We start from the raw sequence: 21,876 nt of genomic DNA on the forward strand, positions 1-21,876 counted from the left end.
GCTTGAGTTATTAGTCGTACAGCTTTACATAGTCTTGGTAACGTTAGAGCTCTAATAATATACATAATGTAATTACATATATTAATAACTTAGACAATACAGAGCAATTCTGTAATATGAATATTAGTGAGAATGATATACAATACCATGCATATAAAAAGTAGATGAAGAATGGAATAGATGAAGCCAACTGTAGCATGCGCCAGTCCTGGATCAGATAAGCCAGTCCCACTAAAACTAGTTGACCAATCGTATAACAGTATCCTGTGGCAGTACTGGTGAAGGCTCGACATTGTGTGGGGATCCATTCCACAACTACATAGAAACCATAATGTTAAAGAGCAATTGAAGCCCTATTTAGAAATTAACATGTATGAAAGTAGTGCATGCTCGAGTGGGATTGGGTGGAGGTCCATTGAGAGGGACCAAAATATAATGTCAGGGAAGGAAGTTTAGGTGCAGAGGGGTCAGCAGGACATCAATAGACGCATCAAAGTCAACTAAGATGAGGAATGGAAATAAGGGTATACAAAAAAGCAGAAGCATAGAAGCCAGATGGCAAAGCTATCAATGAATTTGGAGATTGGACCAGGTAGGACATAGATAATAGCTCCAAGAAGGTGAGCATGGTGTAGTAGGCAAATAGCATGTACTGTACTTTAAAGGAAGAGACTGACAGTCAGGGAGGCTTCTGGGTGGAATAACAATGAGATATAAGGAGCCATCTTGCTGACCCCTAGAGGGTATGAGAGAATTAGGAGCCACCAGGAGAGATGGCATTGGGCTATATGGTGTTAGATGGAGAGATATATAGTTTAGTGATGGCTAAGATGTACAGGGAAATGGAGAAAAAGTAGTCATGTCTGGGAGTCAGTTTGCTACAGGCAGACCTGATGTTGCAGAGGCACAGGAGAGAGGGATAGAGTGGAGCAGATAGATGTAAATGAAGTGATCAGAGTTTCTGTAGCATGGCAGTGAGATATATTTGAAGCAGGAGGATGATAATGAGAGAGTCCTGTTTATAGAACAGTATGATGGATTTTATACTTACTCAAAGAATAGGAATTGAGAACAATGCCAGAAAGCGCTACCCCAGTCAGGAAACGGAACGCACAGTACACAATGTAGTTAGGAGCAAATGCTGCACACAATCCAGATACGAACATCTGAAGATTTGACCAGATATTCAACGGTCTGCGTCCAAATCTGTGGGTACAAGTAAGGAACATATTTGTTAGAGTGCAGGCATCTGAACTGACCATATTGTAGTGTATAAGAGGAGTTCAGGATTGCAATGATGCATACATATAAATAAAAAATAATTACTTAAAACACTAGTCAATAACGCAGATTAATAAATACATTGCATTCATAAATACAATGTATGTTACAGGGGATTTCTTCAATCTCCTTATTTATCTTTTTTTTATAAATTGTTATCTCTTATATGGAGTGTTATATGGGTATTGATTTGTGTGAAGTGAACTGGAATAATAAACTGATGAAGAAATGTTTGTACAGTAGGTGTGTGTTTTCCTTCCGCAGTGGCATGGGCCATCTTTTGCCATAAATGGATCCCCTGGTGTTTGCTCAATACAGCAGGGTCCTAGTACTTAATAATAATAGGGATCTCTGCCTCCATAGTGCTGGAGAAGAAGGTATCTAATGTGTGGAACACCAAGGGACCTCTGGCGGATCAACCACAGCTCATTCTGGTGCCTTAATGGCTCCCAGTTTATGCTTCAGCCCCAGGAGTAGAACATCTGAGAACACTTCAGAAATGATTGTCAGAAAGAAGGAAGATGCTGTTGGAGAGAAAAGTTCCAAAAGACGGCGTGTCAAGAGGGAAGAAGCAGAGAATTGAAATGAGAAGAGAACGTGTTCACAACCACAAGCAGCACTGTAGCCCACATGGGTCAGTGGAGAACTGTTGCTAAAGTGCATATATACAATTTGCCTTCTGCTTTCCCAGGTGAAGAGGAGTAGATGAGGTATTATTTATTTCCTTATCACCTGCAGATAGATTTCCTCATTAGCCAGATACCCACTAAAAATAATTTGTTTGTTATTGTATTGCTGTGTACTGTTTTTGTGTTGTATCTGCTGTTGTGCCCTTCATTGTGGTTAGGTTGGTTAGCATATAAGGTAGAGCACTACATGTAGCCCTAATTTTACTGGGCAGCTTTAAATTTATTTGTTATCATTGGGTCACTGCGCTTGATGATTGCTAGTGTGGGTGTAACACATTACTGGGAGGTTAGTTTAGACAATTTGTGGGAGGACATTGTTGTTGTAGGTGCCATGCAACAGAGCAGTGAGGAGCAATCCAGGGATGCGGCCTGTTTGACCAGAGCAAGCTCTATACAATAGCACTTCAGTGAGTACGGGCGGCCGTATCCCAACCTCTTGCCTGCACGAGGAGTCCACAGGTGTTTCACACTTTGCTTGCTTTTGCAGTTGCTCCATCCTGGTTACTGTGGGGAGAGTGTCTGCAGTGTGAATGTCCGCAGATTCACCACATCCAAATCTGGTAGGCCATATTACAGATCTATTGTTTGAAATGACAGAGCACTCGTTTTTGGAATGTAAAAAAAAGCACCAGGGTTGGACTGGCCCACAGGGGAAAAGGTGAAACCACCGGTGGGCCCCACTGCCTGGTGGCCCACCTCCTCCTCTAGGAATCTGGTTCCAGAGTGTGCAATTGAATTGTACATTATACATATTATCTACAGTGCATAGCTGTTATTAATCTGGTACATTATAATGCATGCACTAACAGTATTTACTATATATATCGATTATGGGGCCCAGATAAATACCCCTAAGCATGGGCCTCTACCACTGCATTCCCCAGCGGACCCTCTATGCCCCAGTCCGACACTGTACAGCACTAGGATGAAATTTAATCTAAAAAGTATAGCCAATTATAAAAGACTATCATGTTTGTGGCAATACAACTATCTAATGCACAAAATAGTCATTTCCAGTAAAAAAAAAATCCACAAATAAAAAAAGAATACATGTAATCTCAAACACTCATTACAAGTGATCGATTAAACACCAATTGTATAATGATGTTTGATGACTGATAGTTTATTTTTAATGAAAGTTTGATGTTGCATTTATTGCTGTTTTTTTTACTGTTTCCTTTGTGCATTGTATTGTTGTATTTCCATAGATGCTATGTTATTTTTTTTATTGGCTATACATTATACTGTACATAATTTCACACCAGGGCTGTATATCTATTTACATTTCTAAAATCTTGTACGGGATTGACAGCATCCGAATAACTGTGGTGTGTGCTTTGTCCATAAGTATTCTGCATTACCTGACTCGACAGTGCCTCTCTCAGCCAGTGGTGCAAGTAGAAATATTTTCTTTGTGGTACTGAGTGTGCCAAAAAATGGGCGTGGTCACGTGTCATGAGGGGACATGACCACAGGACACTAGGGCGAGTGGCTACATTACACTAGGGGTGTGACCACACCACATAGTCCCTTTTCATTGCACTCTGGAGGCAAGGCTAGAAATATACAGTATTGCCTCCAGTATAATAGAAATATATAGTAATAACCCCAGTATAATAGAAATATATTGTAATGCCCCCAGTATAATAGAAATATATTGTAATGCCTCCAATTTAATAAAAATACATAGTAATGCCTCCATTATAACAGGAACATATATAATGTAGTAGTGCCCATGGAATAATAGAAATATATAGTAGTGTCCCACATTACAATATAACTAATTAGTAATGTCCCATAATAAATAATAAACATATATAGTAGTGTCCCACATTACAAAAGAAATATATAGTAATGCCCCATAATAAATAATAGAAATATATATTAGTGTCCGCATTACAATAAAAATATATAGTAATGTCCCATAATAATATATATATATAGTAGTGTCCACATTACAATAGAAATATATAGTAATACACCCATAATAATAGACTTATATAGTTTTGTCCCACATTACAATAGAAATATATACTAATACCCCCATAATAATAGACATACTGTATATAGTAGTGTCCCACATTACAATAGAAATATATAGTAATACCCCCATAATAATAGACTTATATAGTATTGTCCCACATTACAAAAGAAATATAAAGTAATGCCCCATAATAAATAATAGAAATAAATAGTAGTGTCCACATTACAATAAAAATATATAGTAATGCCCCATAATAATAGACATATATAGTAGTGTCCACATTACAAACTAAATATAGAGTAATGCCCCATAATAAATAATAGAAATAAATAGTAGTGTCCACATTACAATAAAAATATATAGTAATGCCCCATAATAATAGACATATATAGTAGTGTCCACATTACAATATAAATATATAGTAATACCCCATAATAATAGACTTATATAGTATTGTACCACATTACAATAGAAATATATAGTAATACCCCCATAATAACAGACATACTGTATATAGTGTCCATATTACAATAGAAATATATAGTAATGCCCCATAATAATCGACATATATAGTAGTGTCCACATTTTACAATAGAAATATATAGTAATACCCCCATAATAACAGACATACTGTATATAGTAGTGCCTATATTACAATAGAAATATATAGTAATGCCCCATAATAATAGAAATATATAGTACGGTCCACAGTACAATAGAATTATATAGTAATGCCCCATAATAATAGAAATATATATTAGTGTCCACATTATATTACGTAGTTAATTACCCCACACAGTGAAGCCAGAGACATGCCCGGCAGCCCAGCCTGTGAAGAACAAAAGCCGCTCAGTGCCGATGCATCACTCGAGCAGAGTGAAGGGAAACAGCTGGACATTGAGGGAAAAGGCACCCAGCCTAGTCCCTAGGCTCCTCTCTTCGTGCCAGCCGCGGCTGCCAGGAGAGGAAGCATGATGTGATCTCATATTGTCACCGTCACGTTCCCCGTAGCCCTGACAAAGTAGGAGGCGCTGTCAAGCTGCTGAACACCATGGTCTTGTTGCTCGTCAGTGCATCATAATTGCGGTAATGGCAGTCACAGGTGCAAAGTGTGCAGTGGGTGGTACTGCTTGCCTGCTGCCAAATTCTCAAGGGTACTCTGTACCCGAGCGTACCTGCATACTTGCACCACTGCTCTCAGCTATCAAGTCAGGAGCTGCTATAGTTTGTGGTCTAATTTTTGTAATTCTCCATACCCTAATAGAACATAATGAGAGCTGAACTATAAAGGTGACTGCATGGACCTTACTGATTAGTTATTAAAATTGGCAGTAGTAAAGTTTTTCTGCCTCCAATATTCACTATATATATAAATATATGTAAAAAGGGAGGGTAGGGGTACTAGCGACTAACAATATCTACACCTAAAGGATATATATATATGAAGAATGATGCAATACGTATTTCTAAAAAAAGGGGGAGTATTTATTATAAAACAGACAATTTAATAACAATATTTGATAAAAATGGGATGGCCCCCTTGATGAAGTCAGACGGACGAAACGCGTTGGGTGTACCTCAAGTGACCTTCCATTTTTAAGATAAGCACCTTTCTCTTATCTCAAATACACTCTTTTATTTTATTATTTTTTTTATTGTTCCAGATGTGTTTTTATGTGCTAGTCAGCCTGAATTTATGTTTTAATTGATTAAACCCACCCTTTTATTCCATCCCATTTTTATCAAATATTGTTATTAAATTGTCTGTTTTATAATAAATACTCCCCCTTTTTTTAGAAATACGTATTGCATCATTCTTTATATATATATCCTTTATGTGTAGATATTGTTAGTCGCTTGTACCCCTACCCTCCCTTTTTACACTTTTAACTAACAGGCAGCTTATCACTGCCTTTTATTTGGGGTCAGCTGACGCCTTTTACCCTTAAAGGAGTGTCTACACCCCTGGTTATTTTTAAACCGTATAGTCGGCCTACACACTTATACTTGTGGCGCCATACTCCCACCACTCAATATATATATATATATATATATATATATATATATATACTTTGCAGGCACGGTTGATCGATGCTGGCCTAACAAAGATGCAAACCCGTTGTAGATGCTCATGCATTGTATGCACAGAACTGAATGCTTATATTTTCCCCTATGCAGCGTTGTACACAATTTTGCAGTGCACCACCTATAAGTACACTTGGCTTGGTATACGTCAGCATCATGAGCATCAGTTGCACTGTTAATACACCCTCATTGAAGTTTACGCTTGTTGGCAGCTCAGTATTACTATCTGTGCTGTAGTCTGTCTTCCCTATTGTTCTAAACCTTATTGGCTTGATGAATTTATCAGCCCATGCAGCTGCTAGTATTGAAACGTAGACAATATGGAAACTATATTGCACCTGAAAACATGCTGACTGAACAAGTTTTTATGAGATTATGCTATATTAAGAACTTTTCATTTTGTTGCCAAGAAACAGTACACCTGATATACATTTAAATCATATATTAGAGCAAGTATCCTGGAATTTGAGTTCCCCTAGCCACCCTTGTCCACTTCCCAAGTGAAGTGGGCAACAAGATGGCTCGATGACACAGCTCTCATCCTCATAGCCCTGTGTATCACTTTACAAAGCCAGGAATTGCCATGTCCCCTGCATACCCCAACTGTAGGGCCCTCCCAGGGGCATGTATTTGTTAGAAGGGGGCATCTATGTGTTAAAAGCTCGTAAGGCAACCATGAGATCTTTCTTCTGCCAGTCTAAATCACTAAAGGAGTTATGTCTTCTGCAGTGGCTGAACTAGCGAGCGGTGGGCCCAGGTGCGACAAAATGCTTTGGGCCCCCCCATCCCATCCAAGTCCACCCCCTCACCCCTGGAGAGGATCTGGTGAGGGGGACCTGCTCATGGCCAGAGAAATGGATACCTAGCAACAGTGCCGTCACTGTGAGCAAGAAATGACATCGGAGCCCCTCACCTACTAGTAAAACAGGTGCAGTGCGCGCCGTAGGCGCGCCAAAAAATATAGGGGCATGGCTTTGTGGGGAAGGGGTGTGGCCACAAAATAGTACCACAGCGTCCCCTTTTTACACATGACGGCAGACAGCGTCCCATTTTTTACACATTACGGCAGACAGCGTCCTCTTTTTACACAGTACGGCAGACAACGTCCTCTTTTTACACATTACGGGAGACAGCGTCCCATTTTTTACACATTATGGCAGACAGCATCCCCTTTTTACACAGTACGGCAGACAGCGTCCCCTTTTTACACAGTACGGCAGACAGCGCCCCCCTTTTTACACAGTACGGCAGACAGCGTCCCCTTTTTACACACTACGGCAGACAGCGTCCCCCTTTTTACACATAACGGCAGACAGCGACCCCCTTTTTACACATAACGGCAGACAGTGACCCCTTTTTACACATAACGGCAGACAGTGACCCCCTTTTTACACATTACGGCAGACAGTGACCCCCTTTTTACACATTGAGGCAGACAGGATATAAAGGAAGAAAGGAAGAAAGAAAGAAAGAAAGAAAGAAAGAAAGAAAGAAAGAAAGAAAGAAAGAAAGAAAGAAAGAAAGAAAGAATTATACTTACAGTCTCCGCTGGCTCAGGCTCCTCGTGCAGCTTCTGGCAGATGATGATCCCGGGCAGGAGAGAAGGTGGAGGAGGGAGGTGGAGGAGGGAGCAGCAGCAGCGCTGTGTTATTGGTGGAGGCGCTGCTGCTGCTGTCCCTTTCCTTCCCCATTGGCTGTCCTCCGCCGCTGTGAATGCTGGGATGCGCTTCCCAGCATTCACAGCGGCGGAGGACAGCCTATGGGGAAGGAAAGGGACAGCAGCAGCAGCGCCTCTACCAATTACAGTGCGCTGCTGCAGCTCCCTCCTCCACCTCCCTCCTCCTCCTTCACCCCCGTAGCCGCTGCTCCTCTCCTGTCCTTGGCGGCAGCGGTCCAAGTTGCACTTGCGGTAGTTCCGCCTCTGGTCTTCTGCATTTAACAAACAGTAGTAAAGCTTAGCTTACTGCTGTTAGTCACAATACCGTTTACACCATCCATAGATGTCTTTAGCAGTACAGTCCCTATTTTAAAGCCTTTCCTGCTTCAGCGTAACCTTCTAGGCTTTGCTGGGTCCCCACAGGGTGAAGGTTCAATCTTCCTATCACCATTTTGAAGACCTGTGCATCGTCTTTTAGACTGGTTGTCTTCCCCATGAAAGTTCAATGTTACCAGTGCTCCTTTGCATTACACAACAGTCCTTTGCTGGCAACAATACAGAGAAAGACTCCAATGAGGGGGACCTCGCGGGGGAAGGGGGTAATAAATGTTATTCACCAGTGACATATTCGTTAGTATCACAGTCACTGTAATACTAAACAAAATACTGCATGAAGCCGGTAATAAGTATTGTTGATAAATGGAGTCCACAATCTGAAACACATTTGAAGTTATGGTACACACAAGATGGAGACCAACACCATACTTGCAGAGAGGGCTAAGGTTTACTTAGAACAAAGCACTTGTTGGCTGTTTTAGAATAAGCTTAAGCAATATACACCAGGAGCCATCCAAGCTGTAAAATCCCCCTCAGAGACGATCATTTATAAAGACAATTTTTATTGTAACTGTCATTCTATTCCAGTGTCACGTCAAAATGTATTTGTAGCTGGAGAGCAGCACCTGAATAAATGTTGTTTACAGGGATTATCCGCAAGCCATTCATCAGTGATTGATAAGTCCATAACCATAACTGAGGTTAGACCGGTGATCAAATCTCTAAGAGTTATTGAGTCCCGTGGGCCAGTAGATTTACTGGGAGATAATACAGAAAATGAAGCTAAACTTGCCCTATTTCTTGCTGAAATGCTCAATGGGATTTTAAATGGTGATTGTGTTCCTCAATATATGGTCTCAACTTGGTATGCATAAAAAAGCATAGGATCCAATTACGTGTGTTAGATATAGGCCTTACCTATCATCATTACAAGTATGATGCTTTTGGCTTCAATGCTGATCATTAGATTAAAAAGATCAGTACCACAATTTTTAATGTAGACCAGGTATGTTTATTCCCAAAGATGTGCTGAAGACACTATGGTCCTAATTCAAGTTTATATGCAATTGTGACTCTCTAGGCTACAGACCTGATAATGTTAGCGAGTGAAGCTGCCGCCCAGAAATGAAAAGAGACGCCCACCGCAGCCATTGCAAACTCATTCACGATTACGTACACTTTTACAGCCTATACACAACAACGAGGAACAACGGGGATAAGGGCAGGCCCATGGCTAGGCAGACTGGACACAGCAGTAGCGACACAGGCACCATGTTTTCGCACATACAAGCTCGCAGTTGACGGCAGATACACGCCCCGATAACGGCCATGACATGTCTGCATTTCCTCAAACACTTCCCATTAACACCGCCAAATGGTCACTTCCTGTCAATCACTCCTCCATGAAATCCTCATTATGAGATTGCAGCAGCACCTTCAAACATGCGCATTGCCCTCACAGCACATGCACAGTCTGCTGGTAATCACTCCATTGCGTGAACATCAGCCATATCGTACAAACATGAATTAGGCAATACACAGAAATAAATGTAACTATATATGAAGCAAAATGCCATACATGCATGCAAACGGCCTTTGATAGAGAATTAGATACCAATAATGCAGCAACAATTTAACATTGGCCTGTATTTCTGTCAGTGGATTGCTGCCTTTCCCACTCTAATTATTAAAATATTTGGAAAATATTACCCTAGTTTTCAACTTGTCAAGGAAAACAGCAGGTTACCCCTCTCTTCAATGTTTTGTGCTCTATCTATGGGACAAAAGCTATACACATAAACAAAAAGCTTGCAGTTTCAGTTCTCAAAATTGTACTCTAAGCATATAGCACATACAATAACTCCCAATATACACTTACGTTACAATGTATCAATTTAAATTCAATTTTCACAAAACCCAAATCATTATGTCTCGGAAGTTAGCACAATATGAGAAGATGTGTGCCTGTGTGCATGTGTGTGTTTATGTGGGATGGGGGGGGAGGAGGATGATCGACAAATACACGTTGATGCAGAGCGGAATGCCAACAATCCTGTGACTGGCAATCTTCATGCATCCATATTGCATACAAATTCTCTTTGCAAGCCTAGGGCCTAATTCAGAGCCAATCGCTGGTACAACAGCGATCGCAGCCTGAAGCCCTTTCTGGAGTGCGCATACACAGCGGGCGCCCCCAGAAAGACCCAGTGACACCTGGTGCGATTGCCTGATTGAAAGGCAGAGGCAGTCGTGGGGTGGGAGAGGGCGTGCCAACAGCGTTAGAATGCCGTTGGGGGGGTCGTGGTCCGGACAACCCAGTCGTGTCCGAACTGTTGCAGGGGCGGGCCTCGCTGGTTGCGTGACGCCACGTGCAGACGCTGCGACCCACAATGCGGCGGGTAGCTACCTGTCACTGCAGCTAGGCTGCACAGGTAGGGAGCTACTTGGTGGATGCGAAAGCATCACCACCATGCAATGCTTCTACACCCGTGTGTGTGTGTGTGTGTGTGTTGGGGGGGGGGCTAGGGCCTGACATGCAGGCGGACTAGCACTGTGCTGGGCGTCCCCCCGCATGTCAGAGAAACTGATCGCAGATGTGCTAAATTTACTACATCTACGATCAGGCATACCTCCCAACTGTTCCGATTTTCGCGGGACAGTCACGTTTTTTGTGGACTGTCCCGCTGTCCCACCCGCGGCCGCAGTGTCCCACCCACGGCCCGAGTGTCCTGCGGTGGGGGTGGGGGGGCAGTTTGGAGGCTCTGTCTTTCGCTGCCCTGCTAAGCAGAGCAGCGGTGAATAGACGCTGTACGCATGCTCACAGCGTCTTTTCACTGGAGTCAGAGGGAGAGGGGGCATGCCAGCGGCTTACAGAAAATGGCAAAGCCACGCCCCCTTTTCGGGAGCGCGCGCAGCTTAACAGCGCGTGTTTCCCTCTTCCAATGAGGACAAAGTTGGGAGGTATGATCAGGTCTGAATCACCCCCTTAATTTACTCTATATGTGACTGGTATCCTTACTTGGTTTAGGGCTCCGGTGACTATAATCTAGTGATGTGTTCCTACTGCTGATCTTCTGTGCAACAAATGTATATAGACAGATTTTCCTTACATCCCAGCTCTGAATACCTGGCTTTTCTGACTTCCTATTCTGGCTTTATCTACCTGGATTTTCACCCTGACCATTTCTTTGTTTTATCCATATTGATATAACCTATTAGTGGAACCTGGGTGGTCTTTATAGGGTGTAGAACTGAATGTGAAATGGAGGTTATTCCACACATAAGGGCTGTGCCCAGGCTTGCAGGTTTATTGGAAACATTGGAGGTCACTGTAATAGCCATAGTAGTGGTAACACAGCAATAACACAGTGGTAACACAGGTCTCACCCGGGGAGCTATGTACAGCACACAGCACTGCGACACTCAACACAGTGGCTTGCGGCAGGTCACATATGCGCAGTAGCATGTCAGTGACATCATCCAGCCGATGCGTCAATGCATGGAGGAGAAGGAGACAGTGCAGGAGTGCAGTCCTCTCCAACAGTCCAGTCATTGGGATCCTCCCCTCTACACCTTTTCCCTCCTACCCTGTAGTAAAGATTACACTAAAACAGTGCAATTTGTTCTACATAACACTAAAATTGCTTGTTTTTATTTTTATATTGGTACACTTTTCCTCTCACATGAAAATAACCCCTACTTACAAATACAAATATACATTTTGAAGCTATACAGTAGTTGTGCAATGTGCATTTGTGCACAGAAATGTGGCAATCAAACACTATTAGTAGTATAATCTTTGGTTTGAATTGTCAAAATCTTACTTGTCTGAAAGACCCCCAAACACAATGGACCCAACCAGTACACCTGCCATGTAAATGGACTGAGCCAGCTGCCTCATTCTGCGACGAGTACAGACCAGATCCCACTGCAAGAAAGTACAGAGGGATGACAGCAGAATGTACGACAACGAAACAGACAATGAAAGTGACATTTAAGAGAGTTTTAAATGATAACAGTATACAGTGAATGATACAAAAATAATCTATCTTTGTACAGTACTGTAGCAGAATGTTGAACTGCAAATGTCATGTGTACTGGTAAAACATACATTGGGAAGAAGTAGTAGGCCTTGGAGAGTGGTAAAGTGGACCGAGATAAAATACCAGCCAATCAGCTTCTGTGATATTTCAAACACAGTGGGTCTATGTAAGCCTTGGTACTTTATCTCCGTTCACGTCACATCTCTTCAAGGCTTAGTACATAGACCCCACAGTCTGTAACATGTCAGTTAGGAGCTGATTGGCTGCTACTTTATCTCTCTCAACTTTATCACTCTCCAAGGCTTAGTACATCTGACCTTATAGAAATGTTAACAGCCACTCTACTTTTGTCCCAAGAACTCCTTAACCCTGTGTGGTGTACTAATTATCAGACAGTAGCACTAAGGGGGGGGGGGGGGGTGGTATTCAGACCGATTAGAACCGACAATTTTACCAGGTGTGAAAAAGGTTGGTAAGCCTCAGGATTTAATGCCCAGGGCGATTCAATTACAGCCCTTTTTTTATCGCCCTGTAAATGACCTCTTAGGCTGGGATGTAATGAAGTCCAAGTACGGCAGCCGTGCGGCCGGTATCCCGCATGGTCGACGAACTCGGACTTCATTACAACCCAGCCAAAATGAGCATTAACACATAGAATCGGTGATATACAATGTCAGACCTCTAGAATAACAATACAGACTGTGGGCTGCCTTTGGGGCTAATTGAATAGCTCTGGGGGGATCAATTCGCCTGCAGTAAGGTTACCGTGGCTAATTGAATCCCCCTAAATCAAAAATTATTTAACCCTGACCCAGCCAACAAAGGTGGTATTGTGCTCTGTAGCCAAACATTACCCTGTAAACATCCAAAGAAATCCACCATATTCACCTGCCATAGGCTCGTTTAGATATCCTGATGTCGTGCAAACCAAAGCATGTTGTGCAATATGAATCTCTCTGTTGTATCTAATCTGTTTCTAGCAAGGAAAACCATACTGTATCTCTTTAACTGTTATCATCACAATGTGCTATTCTATCTCCACAATTACTGCTACAGTATATTGCCATAATAGTCCACACATTTTGCTTCTCTATTCATGAGCCTTAGGGCGGTATCCCATTATCTGCGGTAATTTACCATGGCTAATTGACTCATCCAGGGCTCTCTTATTAGCCCAGATGCCGCCACTATTTGGGAATTTAGTTACGCCTGCCTCAGGCAGGCAAAACCAAATCCCTGACAATTTTATCTGCGATCACTGCCATGAAAACATATCTGGTAGGTCTGTGGATTTTCGTGGTTACTATGTATTTCCATGCGAAAACGTGTAATTGGTCGCACAAAAAAGGGCTAAATTTGGATAACCTGATAATGACCATCATGCAAAAATTGTGATAATTTTTTTTTGTTTTTGTGCGATCAATTATTGCGGCTAATAGGATACATGAAAGGACCTTAGAATTGCTAATGTTATAAGAAATATTATGTATTCTAGTTTTATTACCAACTGTTTATGTTCCAGTGAGCAGCACTATCATAGATGCAAGTGATGGGGGTATAACTGTTTTACCATGTAAATTTCAATTCTACATCTGCTTAAAATGCACGTCAATTTCACCATGTACAAGTGCGCACATTTTCTACACAAACAGATCATATTCATGGCTCTGACGCCAAAATGAAACTGTGTTTGCCTGTGATCCTTCACAATTCAGCTAATTATAAAGAAAATCTTGTATCTCATAAGTAATAGCCATGAGCCTAATACAGTCAGGTCCATAAATATTGGGACATCGACACAATTCTCTTATTTTTGGCTTTATACACCACCACAATGGATTTGAAATAAAACAAACAAGATGTGCTTTAACTGCAGACTTTCCGCTTTAATTTGAGGATATTTACATCCAAATCAGGTGAACGGTGTAGGAATTACAACGGTTTCTATATGTGCCTCCCACTTTTTAAGCGACCAAAAGTAATGGGACAAACTAAACAATCCTACATCAGACTTTCACTTTTTAATACTTTGTTACAAATCCTTTGCAGTTCAATTACAGCCTGAAGTCTGGAACGCATAGACATCACCAGACGCTGGGTTTCATCCCTGGTAATGCTCTGCCAGGCCTCTACTGCAAATGTCTTCAGTTCCTGCATGTTCTTGGGGCATTTTCCCTTTAGTTTTGCCTTCATCAAGTGAAATGCATGCTCAATCGGATTCAGGTCAGGTGATTGACTTGGCCATTGCATAACATTTCACTTATTTGCCTTAAAAAACTCTGTAGTTGCTTTTGCAGTATGCTTCGGGTCATTGTCCATCTGCACTGTGAAGCGCCGTCCAATGAGTTCTCAAGCATTTGACTGAATATGAGCAGATGATATTGCCCAAAACATTTCAGAATTCATCCTGCTGCTTTTGTCAGCAGTCACATTATCAATAAATACAAGGGAACCAGTTCCACTGGTAGCCATACATGCCCACACCATGACACTTCCACCACCACGCTTCACTGATGAGGTGGTATGTTTTGGATCATGAGCAGTTCCTTTCCTTCTCCATACTCTTCTCTTCCCATCACTCTGGTACAAGTTGATCTTTGTCTCATCTGTCCATAGGATGTTGTTACAGAACTGTAAAAGCTTTTTTAGATGTTGTTTGGCAAACTCTAATCTGGACTTCCTGTTTTTGTGGCTCACCAATGGTTTTCATCTTGTGGTGAAACCTCTATATTCACTCTTGTGAAGTCTCCTCTTGATTGTTGACTTTGACACATATTAGAGATGAACGCCGGAAATTTTTCGGGTTTTGTGTTTTGGTTTTGGGTTCGGTTCCGCGGCCGTGTTTTGGGTTCGACCGCGTTTTGGCAAAACCTAACAGAATTTTTTTTGTCGGATTCGGGTGTGTTTTGGATTCGGGTGTTTTTTTCCAAAAAAAAACTAAAAAACAGCTTAAATCATAGAATTTGGGGGTCATTTTGATCCCAAAGTATTATTAACCTCAAAAACCATCATTTCCACTCATTTTCAGTCTATTCTGAATACCTCACACCTCACAATATTATTTTTAGTCCTAAAATTTGCACCGAGGTCGCTGGATGACTAAGCTCAGCGACCCTAGTGGCCGACACAAACACCTGGCCCATCTAGGAGTGGCACTGCAGTGTCACGCAGGATGTCCCTTCCAAAAAACCCTCCCCAAACAGCACATGACGCAAAGAAAAAAAGAGGCGCAATGAGGTAGCTGTGTGAGTAAGATAAGCGACCCTAGTGGCCGACACAAACACCGGGCCCATCTAGGAGTGGCACTGCAGTGTCACGCAGGATGGCCCTTCCAAAAAACCCTCCCCAAACAGCACATGACGCAAAGAAAAAAAGAGGCGCAATGAGGTAGCTGTGTGAGTAAGATAAGCGACCCTAGTGGCCGACACAAACACCGGGCCCATCTAGGAGTGTCACTGCAGTGTCACGCAGGATGGCCCTTCCAAAAAACCCTCCCCAAACAGCACATGACGCAAAGAAAAAAAGAGGCGCAATGAGGTAGCTGTGTGAGTAAGATAAGCGACCCTAGTGGCCGACACAAACACCGGGCCCATCTAGGAGTGTCACTGCAGTGTCACGCAGGATGTCCCTTCCAAAAAACCCTCCCCAAACAGCACATGACGCAAAGAAAAAAAGAGGCGCAATGAGGTAGCTGTGTGAGTAAGATAAGCGACCCTAGTGGCCGACACAAACACCGGGCCCATCTAGGAGTGTCACTGCAGTGTCACGCAGGATGTCCCTTCAAAAAAACCCTCCCCAAACAGCACATGACGCAAAGAAAAAAAGAGGCGCAATGAGGTAGCTGTGTGAGTAAGATAAGCGACCCTAGTGGCCGACACAAACACCGGGCCCATCTTGGAGTGGCACTGCAGTGTCACGCAGGATGGCCCTTCCAAAAAACCCTCCCCAAACAGCACATGACGCAAAGAAAAATTAAAGAAAAAAGAGGTGCAAGATGGAATTGTCCTTGGGCCCTCCCACCCACCCTTATGTTGTATAAACAGGACATGCACACTTTAACCAACCCATCATTTCAGTGACAGGGTCTGCCACACGACTGTGACTGATATGACGGGTTGGTTTGGACCCCCACCAAAAAAGAAGCAATTAATCTCTCCTTGCACAAACTGGCTCTACAGAGGCAAGATGTCCACCTCATCATCATCCTCCGATATATCACCGTGTACATCCCGCTCCTCACAGATTATCAATTCGTCCCCACTGGAATCCACCATCTCAGCTCCCTGTGTACTTTGTGGAGGCAATTGCTGCTGGTCAATGTCTCCGCGGAGGAATTGATTATAATTCATTTTAATGAACATCATCTTCTCCACATTTTCTGGATGTAACCTCGTACGCCGATTAGAGATGAGCGCCTGAAATTTTTCGGGTTTTGTGTTTTGGTTTTGGGTTCGGTTCCGCGGCCGTGTTTTGGGTTCGAACGCGTTTTGGCAAAACCTCACCGAATTATTTTTGTCGGATTCGGGTGTGTTTTGGATTCGGGTGTTTTTTTCCAAAAACACTAAAAAACAGCTTAAATCATAGAATTTGGGGGTCATTTTGATCCCAAAGTATTATTAACCTCAAAAACCATAATTTACACTCATTTTCAGTCTATTCTGAATACCTCACACCTCACAATATTATTTTTAGTCCTAAAATTTGCACCGAGGTCGCTGTGTGAGTAAGATAAGCGACCCTAGTGGCCGACACAAACACCGGGCCCATCTAGGAGTGGCACTGCAGTGTCACGCAGGATGTCCCTTCCAAAAAACCCTCCCCAAACAGCACATGACGCAAAGAAAAAAAGAGGCGCAATGAGGTAGCTGTGTGAGTAAGATTAGCGACCCTAGTGGCCGACACAAACACCGGGCCCATCTAGGAGTGGCACTGCAGTGTCACGCAGGATGGCCCTTCCAAAAAACCCTCCCCAAACAGCACATGACGCAAAGAAAAAAAGAGGCGCAATGAGGTAGCTGTGTGAGTAAGATTAGCGACCCTAGTGGCCGACACAAACACCGGGCCCATCTAGGAGTGGCACTGCAGTGTCACGCAGGATGGCCCTTCCAAAAAACCCTCCCCAAACAGCACATGACGCAAAGAAAAAAAGAGGCGCAATGAGGTAGCTGACTGTGTGAGTAAGATTAGCGACCCTAGTGGCCGACACAAACACCGGGCCCATCTAGGAGTGGCACTGCAGTGTCACGCAGGATGTCCCTTCCAAAAAACCCTCCCCAATCAGCACATGATGCAAAGAAAAAGAAAAGAAAAAAGAGGTGCAAGATGGAATTATCCTTGGGCCCTCCCACCCACCCTTATGTTGTATAAACAAAACAGGACATGCACACTTTAACCAACCCATCATTTCAGTGACAGGGTCTGCCACACGACTGTGACTGATATGACGGGTTGGTTTGGACCCCCCCCAAAAAAGAAGCAATTAATCTCTCCTTGCACAAACTGGCTCTACAGAGGCAAGATGTCCACCTCATCTTCACCCTCCGATATATCACCGTGTACATCCCCCTCCTCACAGATTATCAATTCGTCCCCACTGGAATCCACCATCTCAGCTCCCTGTGTACTTTGTGGAGGCAATTGCTGCTGGTCAATGTCTCCGCGGAGGAATTGATTATAATTCATTTTAATGAACATCATCTTCTCCACATTTTCTGGATGTAACCTCGTACGCCGATTGCTGACAAGGTGAGCGGCGGCACTAAACACTCTTTCGGAGTACACACTTGTGGGAGGGCAACTTAGGTAGAATAAAGCCAGTTTGTGCAAGGGCCTCCAAATTGCCTCTTTTTCCTGCCAGTATAAGTACGGACTGTGTGACGTGCCTACTTGGATGCGGTCACTCATATAATCCTCCACCATTCTATCAATGTTGAGAGAATCATATGCAGTGACAGTAGACGACATGTCCGTAATCGTTGTCAGGTCCTTCAGTCCGGACCAGATGTCAGCATCAGCAGTCGCTCCAGACTGCCCTGCATCACCGCCAGCGGGTGGGCTCGGAATTCTGAGCCTTTTCCTCGCACCCCCAGTTGCGGGAGAATGTGAAGGAGGAGATGTTGACAGGTCGCGTTCCGCTTGACTTGACAATTTTGTCACCAGCAGGTCTTTCAACCCCAGCAGACCTGTGTCTGCCGGAAAGAGAGATCCAAGGTAGGCTTTAAATCTAGGATCGAGCACGGTGGCCAAAATGTAGTGCTCTGATTTCAACAGATTGACCACATGTGAATCCTTGTTAAGCGAATTAAGGGCTGCATCCACAAGTCCCACATGCCTAGCGGAATCGCTCCGTGTTAGCTCCTACTTCAATGCCTCCAGCTTCTTCTGCAAAAGCCTGATGAGGGGAATGACCTGACTCAGGCTGGCAGTGTCTGAACTGACTTCACGTGTGGCAAGTTCAAAGGGCATCAGAACCTTGCACAACGTTGAAATCATTCTCCACTGCACTTGAGACAGGTGCATTCCATCTCCTATATCGTGCTCAATTGTATAGGCTTGAATGGCCTTTTGCTGCTCCTCCAACCTCTGAAGCATATAGAGGGTTGAATTCCACCTCGTTACCACTTCTTGCTTCAGATGATGGCAGGGCAGGTTCAGTAGTTTTTGGTGGTGCTCCAGTCTTCTGTACGTGGTGCCTGTACGCCGAAAGTGTCCCGCAATTTTTCTGGCCACCGACAGCATCTCTTGCACGCCCCTGTCGTTTTTTAAAAAATTCTGCACCACCAAATTCAAGGTATGTGCAAAACATGGGACGTGCTGGAATTTGCCCATATTTAATGCACACACAATATTGCTGGCGTTGTCCGATGCCACAAATCCACAGGAGAGTCCAATTGGGGTAAGCCATTCCGCGATGATCTTCCTCAGTTGCCGTAAGAGGTTTTCAGCTGTGTGCGTATTCTGGAAAGCGGTGATACAAAGCGTAGCCTGCCTAGGAAAGAGTTGGCGTTTGCGAGATGCTGCTACTGGTGCCGCCGCTGCTGTTCTTGCGGCGGGAGTCCATACATCTACCCAGTGGGCTGTCACAGTCATATAGTCCTGACCCTGCCCTGCTCCACTTGTCCACATGTCCGTGGTTAAGTGGACATTGGGTACAACTGCATTTTTTAGGACACTGGTGAGTCTTTTTCTGACGTCCGTGTACATTCTCGGTATCGCCTGCCTAGAGAAGTGGAACCTAGATGGTATTTGGTAACGGGGGCACACTGCCTCAATAAATTGTCTAGTTCCCTGTGAACTAACGGCGGATACCGGACGCACGTCTAACACCAACATAGTTGTCAAGGACTCAGTTATCCGCTTTGCAGTAGGATGACTGCTGTGATATTTCATCTTCCTCGCAAAGGACTGTTGAACAGTCAATTGCTTACTGGAAGTAGTACAAGTGGGCTTACGACTTCCCCTCTGGGATGACCATCGACTCCCAGCGGCAACAACAGCAGCGCCAGCAGCAGTAGGCGTTACACGCAAGGATGCATCGGAGTAATCCCAGGCAGGAGAGGACTCGTCAGACTTGCCAGTGACATGGCCTGCAGGACTATTGGCATTCCTGGGGAAGGAGGAAATTGACACTGAGGGAGTTGGTGGGGTGGTTTGCGTGAGCTTGGTTACAAGAGGAAGGGATTTACTGGTCAGTGGACTGCTTCCGCTGTCACCCAAAGTTTTTGAACTTGTCACTGACTTATTATGAATGCGCTGCAGGTGACGTATAAGGGAGGATGTTCCGAGGTGGTTAACGTCCTTACCCCTACTTATTACAGCTTGACAAAGGGAACACACGGCTTGACACCTGTTGTCCGCATTTCTGGTGAAATACCTCCACACCGAAGAGCTGATTTTTTTGGTATTTTCACCTGGCATGTCAACGGCCATATTCCTCCCACGGACAACAGGTGTCTCCCCGGGTGCCTGACTTAAACAAACCACCTCACCATCAGAATCCTTCTGGTCAATTTCCTCCCCAGCGCCAGCAACACCCATATCCTCCTCATCCTGGTGTACTTCAACACTGACATCTTCAATCTGACTATCAGGAACTGGACTGCGGGTGCTCCTTCCAGCACTTGCAGGGGGCATGCAAATAGTGGAAGGCGCATGCTCTTCACGTCCAGTGTTGGGAAGGTCAGGCATCGCAACCGACACAATTGGACTCTCCTTGTGGATTTGGGATTTCAAAGAACGCACAGTTCTTTGCGGTGCTTTTGCCAGCTTGAGTCTTTTCAGTTTTCTAGCGAGAGGCTGAGTGCTTCCATCCTCATGTGAAGCTGAACCACTAGCCATGAACATAGGCCAGGGCCTCAGCCGTTCCTTGCCACTCCGTGTGGTAAATGGCATATTGGCAAGTTTACGCTTCTCCTCCGACAATTTTATTTTAGGTTTTGGAGTCCTTTTTTTTCTGATATTTGGTGTTTTGGATTTGACATGCTCTGTACTATGACATTGGGCATCGGCCTTGGCAGACGACGTTGCTGGCATTTCATCGTCTCGGCCATGACTAGTGGCAGCAGCTTCAGCACGAGGTGGAAGTGGATCTTGATCTTTCCCTAATTTTGGAACCTCAACTTTTTTGTTCTCCATATTTTATAGGCAGAACTAAAAGGCACCTCAGATAAACAATGGAGATGGATGGATTGGATACTAGTATACAATTATGGACGGACTGCCACGGTTAGGTGGTATAAAAAAACCACGGTTAGGTGGTATATATTGTAATACAATTATGGATGGACGGACTGCCTGCCGAGTGCCGACACAGAGGTAGCCACAGCCGTGAACTACCGCACTGTACACTGGTTGATAAAGAGATAGTAGTATACTCGTAACAACTAGTATGACTGACTATGACGGTATAAAGAATGAAAAAAAAACCACGGTTAGGTGGTATATATTGTAATACAATTATGGATGGACGGACTGCCTGCCGAGTTCCGACACAGAGGTAGCCACAGCCGTGAACTACCGCACTGTACACTGGTTGATAAAGAGATAGTAGTATACTCGTAACAACTAGTATGACTGACTATGACGGTATAAAGAATGAAAAAAAAACCACGGTTAGGTGGTATATATTATAATACAATTATGGATGGACGGACTGCCTGCCGACTGCCGACACAGAGGTAGCCACAGCCGTGAACTACCGCACTGTACACTGGTTGATAAAGAGATAGTAGTATACTCGTAACAACTAGTATGACACTATGACGGTATAAAGAATGAAAAAAAAACCACGGTTAGGTGGTATATATTATAATAATACAATTATGGATGGACGGACTGCCTGCCGAGTTCCGACACAGAGGTAGCCACAGCCGTGAACTACCGCACTGTACACTGGTTGATAAAGAGATAGTAGTATACTCGTAACAACTAGTATGACTGACTATGACGGTATAAAGAATGAAAAAAAAACCACGGTTAGGTGGTATATATTGTAATACAATTATGGATGGACGGACTGCCTGCCGAGTTCCGACACAGAGGTAGCCACAGCCGTGAACTACCGCACTGTACACTGGTTGATAAAGAGATAGTAGTATACTCGTAACAACTAGTATGACTGACTATGACGGTATAAAGAATGAAAAAAAAACCACGGTTAGGTGGTATATATTATAATACAATTATGGATGGACGGACTGCCTGCCGACTGCCGACACAGAGGTAGCCACAGCCGTGAACTACCGCACTGTACACTGGTTGATAAAGAGATAGTAGTATACTCGTAACAACTAGTATGACACT

General features: G+C 43.7%; 1 protein-coding gene across 1 annotated transcript in view; it reads right to left on the reverse strand.

Moving 5' to 3' along the window:
- LOC134968682 (solute carrier family 22 member 6-B-like) overlaps window positions 1–21,876 on the reverse strand; it is an 89,227-nt gene that overhangs the window by 30,530 nt on the left and 36,821 nt on the right. Inside the window, 3 exon segments of the mRNA XM_063944199.1 lie at window positions 147–315; window positions 1,052–1,206; window positions 11,857–11,960. Coding sequence (XP_063800269.1) covers window positions 147–315; window positions 1,052–1,206; window positions 11,857–11,960 — 428 coding nt within the window.

Source organism: Pseudophryne corroboree, chromosome 11 (assembly GCF_028390025.1).
Source record: "Pseudophryne corroboree isolate aPseCor3 chromosome 11, aPseCor3.hap2, whole genome shotgun sequence".
NCBI lineage: Eukaryota > Metazoa > Chordata > Amphibia > Anura > Myobatrachidae > Pseudophryne > Pseudophryne corroboree.